This window comes from Pimephales promelas, chromosome 8 (assembly GCF_988280905.1).
Source record: "Pimephales promelas chromosome 8, fPimPro1.hap1.1, whole genome shotgun sequence".
Lineage (NCBI taxonomy): Eukaryota > Metazoa > Chordata > Actinopteri > Cypriniformes > Leuciscidae > Pimephales > Pimephales promelas.
In genome coordinates, this window is record NC_142776.1 from 25,802,302 (window position 1) to 25,812,299 (window position 9,998).

General features: G+C 37.8%; 1 protein-coding gene across 7 annotated transcripts in view; it reads left to right on the forward strand.

Moving 5' to 3' along the window:
- Nucleotides 1–6,951, forward strand: part of lrp8 (low density lipoprotein receptor-related protein 8, apolipoprotein e receptor) — a 166,878-nt gene extending 159,927 nt beyond the window's left edge. For 4 of the 7 annotated variants that reach the window (XM_039647706.2, XM_039647709.2, XM_039647707.2 and 1 more), the window contains one exon: nt 1,332–6,951. In XM_039647706.2, coding sequence (XP_039503640.2) covers nt 1,332–1,630 — 299 coding nt within the window. In that variant the 3' untranslated portion in view covers nt 1,631–6,951. The remainder of the gene's footprint in view (nt 1–1,331) is intronic. The other 3 variants (XM_039647711.2, XM_039647712.2, XM_039647708.2) reach the window with 2 other exon arrangements.
- Nucleotides 6,952–9,998: the final 3,047 nt, after the last annotated feature.

The window sequence follows — 9,998 nt, forward strand, 5'->3', positions numbered from 1 at the left end:
AGAGTAAGTGAGTCGGAAAGGTATGTCTTTGGCAGCCCTAGTTCAAATATACATATCAGCTTTTTTTAAAGTAGCTTTTTAAGTAGTTATTTTGATAGTGATATGATCAGACTTCTTAAAGTATGCATACTAATATTCAAAAGTTTGGGGTCAAGATTTTTCAATGTTTTTGAGAGAAGTCTCTTATGCTGACCAATACATTTGTTTTGTAAAAAAAAAAAAAAAAAAAAAAAGAAACATATTTAAAATAATGGTTCAAAACAGGTCTGTTTTGATATATTTTAAATTGTAATTTATTTTTGTGATAGCATAGCTGAATTTTTAGCAGCCTTACACTCAGAAATCAGTCTAATATGCAGATTTTCAAAATAACATTTCTTATTATTATTTATTTTAAAAACATCTGTACTGCTTAATTTTGTGGAAACAGTGATACGTTATTCTTAAGATGTGAAGAATAGGACGTTCAAAATAACATTTAGTTGAAATAGAAAGCTTTTGTAACATTATAAATGTATATTTTCAACTTACAATATTGCTTGTTATCTTTTTTATTGTATGTGAAACAATATGCATACTTAATTGTTGCCACATATCCTCACTGCATTGCATTTTTGATTCAGTTATCAGAAATAAAATCCAGCTTCTCTTAAACTCAATTTAATTGAACTTAGTTTATAATCATTTAATACTAAATTTGAATGCCTTAGATTTTGTTAACAGTGTTACAAAAATTCCAAACACAATAGAAAATAAACAAATCAGGACTCAAATTATTTCTGAGATGAAGCACACCAACATTTCTTCACTGAGCATTTGTAAAAAAAAAAAAAAATATATATATATATATATATATATATATATATATATATATATATATATATATAAGAGTATAAGAATAAAAATATAAGATAATAATAAAAAAAAAAAGTTTCATGCCCAATTTTACCCAAACTCTAATACATGCATTTATTTAGCATTTTTTTTATTAAATGTTTACTGTCTTCTATCCAGAAAATCCACATAAAGCACACACAATGCATATTGCTGATATATTATGAGCAGGATAGATATATGCTCTTTTGAGCATAGTGTATTTTGTGCACGGAATGTTTTGATACATATTTTTCTTACTCTCCCCATATTTGTTGTTTTAGAAATGATTTTAATAAAATCATTTGACCTTGGTCTGCCATGATGCACCTTGAGGTTTGAGTGAGTGAGCTTGTATATGTGTGTGTGTGTGTGTGTGTCATTATGCGCTGCTCTGTGTCCCCTGGCTGTGTTAACGCCCCTGCCATATGTGTTGGCTGTGTGTTAAACGCATGCAGTTCCTATCCTTGCCACAGTGGTCATCGGCCTGATGTGTACCGGAGGTTACCTGGTGTGGCGCAACTGGAGGAGACGGAATACCAAGAGCATGAACTTCGATAACCCCGTTTACCGCAAGACCACGGAGGACGACGACGACGAAATCCACATCGGCCGCAGCGAGCAGATCGGCCACGTCTACCCACCAGTGAGTGGCAGTGCCAGACAGCCATACCTAGCACTGCCACTGGGGGGCAGTATCCCAGACCCGGCAGCTCATTGGTACTCAGGGGCACCTATGCTGTCCAGTGCAAAGTGAACAAAGGGAGGAAGGCAATAGTGATAAAAAACGCAGGCGGGGCTAAGACAAAAATCCCTAAGAGGGCATTATGATGCCTCTTTTCTCACTCATATTTATACTCATAATTCACCACACATTTTCATTCAAATGTCTGTTTAATTCATTTGTGTACGGATTACCATGTGAAGTTTAATTAGTTGTCTGTTTGTTTCCCATAGGCTGCATTCTAAATCACATACTCTCCCAGTAGGTACTTTTTTTAATAAAATAAATAGTTACGTAATGACCGTTAAAAATACCTTCTATATGAATATATGTGTGTAGTATGAATTTAACCTGGACATACTACATTCGCCACATTATCATTATTTTTATGACCTACCAGCGTCAGTCGCTTTACTTCATGCCATTCATAAATCCTCTCTCAATGCCTTTTGATGCACACTTCAGAATCTCACTGGAAATAGAAGGTCATCATCACGTACTGTTTATAGTAGGGAAGTATGTTATTTTGGATGCAGCCATAGTCTTGGTTTTTCGTGTTGTGTGTGTAAAGCTTTAAATGCTTTCCATGTTTGAAAGCTTTGAAATTGTGCTCTCCTATTATCCCATAGTTGGTGTGTTTTTATTTATTTAATTTTTTAGTATAATTGTTTTAGGGATGAGCAATGAGCACCTTAAATGACTGGACAATCTTTTAATATTTTATCATTGATTTATTTATCTAGGTGTTTTGCTGTTTAGGTGTTATATTTATTTGGGTAATGAAATGATTCATTCATATATTCACGGGGCCTGGGCTTTAATAGTAAACAGTTAGTCAGATGGAGGGATTATAACAGTGTGTGTTGAGCTTCCTGTGCTACAGTCGACATGTCAAGCACAAGCAGAGATAAAGACATCAGTCGTGTGGCAGCAACAGTGCGGGCCGCCCCAGTGGCATAACAGGATTCTCTCCAGCGCCCCACACGACGCACTCGTCACAGTGTGTGTAGGGGGATCTGCATATCGGATGTTTCTCCTTCTCCATGGGTTTTCTCGTTGTTTTCTATGTATTTATTTCTCTTGCTCTTTCTCTCAACACGTGTAACTGTTTTTTTATCTGCTCTCCGCAGCGCGTGGCGCTCGGTCCTGACGATGACGGATTCCCCTGAGGGCGATTCTCGCTCTTGTTCTCTCATTCTCCATCCCTGAATCCATGCATCCTTTAGTCCTACATCTCTCCTTCCATCAAGGAGATCGCATGAGACAACGCAGCAAGGCGCAGAGAGCCAAAAACGACACAAGCACTTGCTCTCCACAGCCAAGAGCTACAAACTGGGTTTGTCTCCTCTTAGTGTCTTTTTTCAGCCCATAAACTCTCAGTCGGGCAATAATCACTAGTTCAGCGATTAAACTACTAGCATCATTCCTGCTCTTTGTCAGTAGTAGTAGGCAGTGCTGTTTAATGATGACTAACCTCATAGCTCATCATGTCCGTAGGCACTAACACTCTTTGGCTCTCCCGCTGCTCTCGTGCTGTAGATCTTTTTTAAAAATTAGAAATTAGCTGGTTTGAGCTGAACCTGTTGAAGAGAATTGTGGGCAATCCACAATGTCAGCATTGGAGATACATAGAAGTAAAATATGAAATAAAATGGAGATGGGGTGAGGAAAATTGATATTTGCAGACATTAAACCCAAATTCCGCTATGCAGCTGTTATGCATTCACCTAATCTAACAAATTAGTCTGTAATGTCCTCTCCTCCTAATACTTCCAATGCCATGACTAGTGTTCCTTCATGTCTTCCAATGGTCACTCAAATTCAGACTGGACCCTTCTGAAAGATCTGCAGCCACTATCTGGAGATGAGAGGCAATATATTTCCATATTTATTTATTCCACCAGCACTGGGTCTTCCATTTTTCTTAAGTTTCTAAGACCAACTTCCTGCCCAGGCAGGTTTATATCTCCAAAACCTCAGCTCAGGTCATCAATTTTTCTAAAATATTACCAGTTATCGCTACAATCTGTGTGGTTTGTTATCACAAACACACTAATAAATACGGTAGCCAGGGTTTGATAATGGCTGAAATGCTGTTTGTTCATATCTACAGTCTAGATCGCTCCCTCTCAGACATGCAAAAACACGTGCGCACACACTCTCTTTCTCTCTACCGAACACTAACGTGTCTTTTCCGCCCCTACATTCGTCATGCCTGGGGTAAAACTCTTCAGCATTTAGTATGCTGACAACAAGACACCGCCTGCCATATTGGGTGGCTTAATGGTGTGATAGATTCGAGTCGTAGATCAAAAGCTTTGCTCCTCTCTTCGGCGCATGGCACAGGAAATGAGGAGTGCCTGAATATAGGCTTCCTGTACAAACTCTCTCCATGTGATGAATGAGCACATGGTTATTTCTGTATCACTGTCAGAAGGACACTGACTGATTGGACAGATGTTTAAAAAGAACAGGTTTTGATCCACCTATGCCTGTTGATAAAAACCATCAGTTTCTTTGGTCAATTTTAACTGTTTAAAGGGGATTGAAGGATTAAAACAGTGGTTATTAACCTTTTTCACAGCAAGGCCCTCTTATCTAAACTGAAAAAAAAAAATGTCAGTTAAATGTTGTGCATCTTTATTTTTAGTGATTTTATTTTAATTGAGAACTGTAATATACCTAAATTTGAGTAATTTTAAGACTCACTGGAAGTTGGCCTGGTTGAGAACCACTGTTTTAGAGAAAGGCCATCCGAGCGTCATCAGATTTGCACCAATTTAAACCAGCTAAAAACCTTAGGCTGGATTTTTCTGCAGGGATTATAGCTTGGCATATGGCAGTATGTGACTGTGTGACGTTATATCAGATAGTTTCAAAGTGCTAGTCATGTGAGTTGTCCTTAATTGGAGACTTCCGAAAGGCACTGCTGGGTCCCTAAGATGCTTATGTTTGGTTCTGGCTCGCATGTGGGTGGTTTCGTATCTGGAGTGGTTCTTTGTTCCCGCCACCTTTGCTCCTCTCTGCTGTGATGAGGCATCTTATGTGCGGCGCTTGTAAAACACCCCTCCACATTTCAAAGAATCCTCCATTAAGTCACTGTTTTCCATTAGGAATAGAGATAGTGTGGGAGTTTTGTTGTTCAGGCTTTTGTCCTGGAGGATTAAAGAACTGAAGTTTTCTCGTTCTCTGACTACGGTGGACTGCCGGATGGGCTTGAGAAGACATGATTTGGAGATAACAGGCCTAATATCAATATTATAGTTTATTTGATGAATCTTCATTCATCCTTAACCATTTCTCATATCAAAAACTGTGTGTTTACAGTATGGAAAAATACGGTAAATAGATTTTATACGTTTTTTTAATTGAAGTGATAACATTTTTGATTACTTTTACATATATCAGTTCTGAAAATGTGGAACTTTGGTTTTTGATTCGAAAATCTCAGACAATAGCAATACAGGGTAAACAAACTGCTTCATGTGCTTTTTCATAAATGTCATGACTCATAAATTATTTCATGATCATTATCAATTTGGTCTCATCAGATGCACTCTGCTGAAAAACAAAAATTTTAAAGCGGCTTAATCATGTTTGCTCGTCTTATTAGCTCTGGTTTGCTGGTTTTAGAGGCATTTTTTAGATGCACTTACCTCCTGGTTTAGACTGGAAGACAAGCTTTTCGTCCAGGTCAACTAACTGGACATCATGATGGGAGACTGGTTTTAGAAGGGTTTTGAGCACATTCATGCTGGTCAGGCTGGGAGACCAGCTAAACAAACTAAAAACCAGGATAGCCAGACTGGAAGAACGGTTAAGACTAGCAAATGAGCTCAGGCTGTTTTAATCGTGGTTTATTTTTCTGAAGGGGAATCATGCACGTTTCTTTTTCCTGACCCCAACGTCATTGTTGTTATCAGGTGCTGCTCTAGAGTTAGCTAAAAAAAAACTTTTTATGGAAAACTTTGTTACATTTGAGCTCTCTAGCTTTCTACCAACTGATCTCTTAGCGTATTATAATTTAGAATGCGTGGGACACATTTTTGAAAAAAATACATGCATGGTGTGATCACAGAAGGTTCTTTTAGACCCTTTGGATTTTCTGCCTCTTTGTAGATAACAAGCAGTACTTTGTGCCCGTCGTCCATCATTCTTACTCTATGCATATGTAACGGCGAGTCCTGCCTTCCTATAGCACTGCAGGGACTCGCCACGCTGCTCCTTCAGCCCACTTCCACTGTGACTAACATTCGTGATGTCTGTAACTCCTCTTCATACCTGTCATCCCCATCAGCCCGACAAGTAGGACATTGCTTTCGAAAGGGCTACCATTCTTTTCCAATGGACGATACGCTGGAACAGTGCTCCTTAGTTTGGTGGACTTGTAGAGCTGAACCGCTTACTTTAAATGGATGAATCAGGTCCTCCACACCAATGGTAACATTCCCGTCTGTTTTCTTTGTGACCCCCCTAATGTGAGATCATGTTGTCATGATGTATATTACTTGAAGAACTGTTGATTTTTTTTGTATGGTTTGTAGGTGTTCATTTTTAGGGGAGGGGGAAGGAGGGCATGTCATTACTGTCGTTTGAGGAAACGTGTGTCCCGGTCATTCCATGGGTTGTTTGGAGACATTTTGTACGCTGTTTGTTGCACAAACTTTTTCAAGAAGCCTTCTGCACTGTGTAAATGATTACATAGGATGGGGGAAGGATGACCGTTACAGTCAAATGAGTCTGAATCATGATTTGTAAATATGTTTTCATACAGCGAAACTTTTGATAAGGTTTTAAACATTTCTTGTAAAAAGAAGATGTGTATATTAGTCTCCTGGATGAAAAAGAGTGTAGACCATACATGGATTTATTTGTACTCAAGAGCACTGGATTTATTTACTACTTGATTGTAACTAAAACTTAATAATCTGCCAAAGTGTTTTCATTTTATTTTTTCTCTTACCACTGGTCTGAATTTTATTTTTGCTTTTTAACCGTAAAGATTGCAGAAGTAGTGTTTAATTTGTGTTTGTACATTTATTTAATAGATAAATTAAATTGTAATTCTATTTAATAAGTTACACTCAGTGGTGAAAGAGAGGGTTAGTTTAATTTATTGGTGCCTTGTTTGTGTTCATGTATATTTTCCAATAATGTCTTGTTTTGTTTGCGTTTCTCGTGTGTGTCAGTGGGTTGAAGATGGTGGGAATAGAGAGGGTGTTTTAACGGTAGCTAAATTATACTTACATGGAATATCTGTACTGTATGCCAAAATGGTCTCACTCACGTTTCTATGAAATTCAAGTTGTTGATAAATATCTATATATTGATATATTAAATTGTTTAAAAATCTTTTTTTTGCTCTTTGTCTCCTTGTCATTCCTCAGCATTTTTACAACAGCTCTCAGTTGTCTGTGGTATCGATCAAATGATGTAGAGTTTTCTGTTATCTTTTGTTCTCTGCATAAATTCACTGTTTCCTCAGTATGTCGACACTGCAGTTATTGGGTGGCTCTGTGCCTGGTAATGAAAAGAGGAACTCCCCACGTCAGGTGTCACGCTATGATTTTGCTAATGTCTGCGGTGAGTATTAGCCTCCAGGGGGACTTAAATAAAATGGGGAAACTGCCTGAACTCCCAGTGGTTGCCCTTGATGGCAACCAGATTTGATAGATGTGATTTTTGCAGTTGCCATGATGTTTAAGGGATAGTACGCTCCAAAAATTGTAATTCTGTAATCGTTTACTCGCCCTCATGCGGTTCCAACACACAAAAATAGATATTTTAAAGAATATTACACAAAATAAAGTAATTTTTTGGTCAACTATCACTCTAAGAGCAGAACATGTCATTGAAGTGTGCAATAGTTCTGGAAATAAATATTCCATTCATTTTCTCCATAGGGGAATTGAATCTATTTTTAACGGTAATTTATTCATCTTTAAACGGATACTCCACTTTTTTTTTTTTTTTTTTGAAATAGGCTAATTTTACCACTCCCCCAGAGTTAAAAATTTGAGTTTTACCGTTTTCGAATCCCTTCAGACGATTTTCTAGAGATCGTTTACCGTTTTCGAATCCATTCAGCCAATTTTCTGATATTTAGACGAAAATCAGTAACCAGACAGTTTCTGGTCTCATTGAATTCCATAGTAGGAAAAAAATATACTATGGAAGTCAATGGGACCAGAAACTGTATGGTTACTGATATTCTTCTAAATATCAGAAAATCGGCTGAATACATTCGGGAACGGTAAAACCCAACTGTTTAACTCTGGGGGAGTGGTAAAATGAGCCTATTTCCAAAAAAAAGTGGAGTATCCCTTTAAAGACAGACCTACTGTGATATCTGATGCTCAGAACTATCAATTATTTGCACTTATTTTTGCAAGTCATTTTTAACAGTGGAATTCCTGATGAAAAACTACATTACTCATGGCTGTGCAAAGAAATATCCACCAACCAGAGAATCAAGGTCGAAAAAGCTCTTCGAGACCGCCCACTCATAGGATATGTATAATACTATATATTTATATGTACAGTACAGTACACACACACAATCCTGGGCAAAACAAATGGGCCAAGCTCAAAATGGTTAAACACAAAGCTTTTCATTGTTTTAACCACAAATTATTGGTCAGGAAATGAGCTAAATTTAGCCATCTGGCTCATGTTTTGACCTGGTCAGAGTCCATTTGAACCCTATGGTGAATATTTGGTGTCACATTAAACTGACTGTCCAACTAACTGGGGCACATTTTTCAACAATAATGAACTGTTTGATGCCATTAACATTGAGTGGAACGACATTGAGACTTCTTCCTGTAAAAAAAAACTCTCTGCACGGTTACCCACAGTTTAAATATTTGAAGAAAACAAAAGGCTATTCCATGCTACATTACAGCATTACTGTGCAATTCTTGCTAATTCCCTGACCAGGGTTTGTGATTAAAATGGTTTATGCATATTTAGCCATTTTATGCTTGTGGTGTGATTTCCCCTTGTGGTTTTGGCTCGGCTAATGGCTTTAAATTTTTAAATCCCCATGGGAAAAATACTTACAGAATCAAAGCTGCTGAAAACGAGGGTGGACTGTTGCACTCTGTGGTGTAAGACCTGATGATATTGAGGAATGCAGCTGTTTTAAGCAGTTTGGTTATTAGCGGCAGCTCACAATGGTTTGCACAATGGACTAAAGCTCTTCTATCCAAGTGGATTTGTCCTGCAGTAGGGGTCCAAAAGTTGTGTGAGCACCCTGGTTCATCTCTACTTAGCCATACCTATTTATCATTCCCTTTGTTGTTTCGGTTACTACGAAGACAGTCCTCAAAGATAATTGAATCTTGTTATTCTTATCTATAAAATATTAATTTCTTCCCAATCCCTAATCACTACTGTCCCTCAAGAACTGAAAACGAGAACAGTGTCTTCCTCGTCTTCCAACTTTATTTTAGCATGGCGGATGACATTTAGCACTCCCTCCCACTGTGTGAACATCCAATTATTATGCAGCCAGTCCAACTGGGGCAAAGGGAGCTGGGTCTGTCTGTGTCATCTGTCTGGGTGAAAGAGGGGACAGAGCATTCGCTAAAAGCTATTAAGACTTAATTACTGCTAGAAATGCATTCTTGTACCTAGGAGTGCATTGTTCACAAATAAACAAGGATCTGGAGAAAGGGCATGGAAAGCATGGAGGTAATACTGATTAGCATGGGGAAATGAGCAGTTGAGTTTGGGATTAAAACCCAATATGCTGGTGTTCCTGCTTCCCTCCTTCCTGCTTTTTTGTTAAAGGGACAGTGCACTCAAAAATGTAATTACCCTTTTGTCATTTCAAACCTGTGTTATTTACTTCTGTGGAACACGAATAGGAGAAATGCTACTATGAATGGAGACAAGCTTTAAATTGGATTTAATCCGTGCAACGTGTAATCAAAATATAACAGCACTTTCCAGTGAAAACAGCACTTCTCCAATCATTTAATCCACTTAAACTTCGCCCCTATAAGCTCACACTCATATTTCTTCATTTCTGGACATCTAATCAACACCAATGCAAAGAACCAGGTTCTGCTCTACGTTTTAATAGTTCATCACACTCCGATCTTTATAAAAAAAAAATTAAAAAAGCAGAAGAAAAGATGTTGCTACTTTTGTTTCATGGTGCCTATTTGTGAACATCATCCAACCTATCTGCTTAGTGTTTTCATGAGACAAATGGTGACGCCAAATTTGTGAATGAATCATTGTTTTGAGTTCAAGCTTATCAGTGTATGGTTTGCAAAACCAGTCTGAATTTGTTCCCATTTCTGACTGGTTTGGATCTGAATAGCACCGACTCAGTGATCTGCTCTCAGTAGTTCTCACTGAGAGAAAGGTTATCAATTAATAATTACTTCGA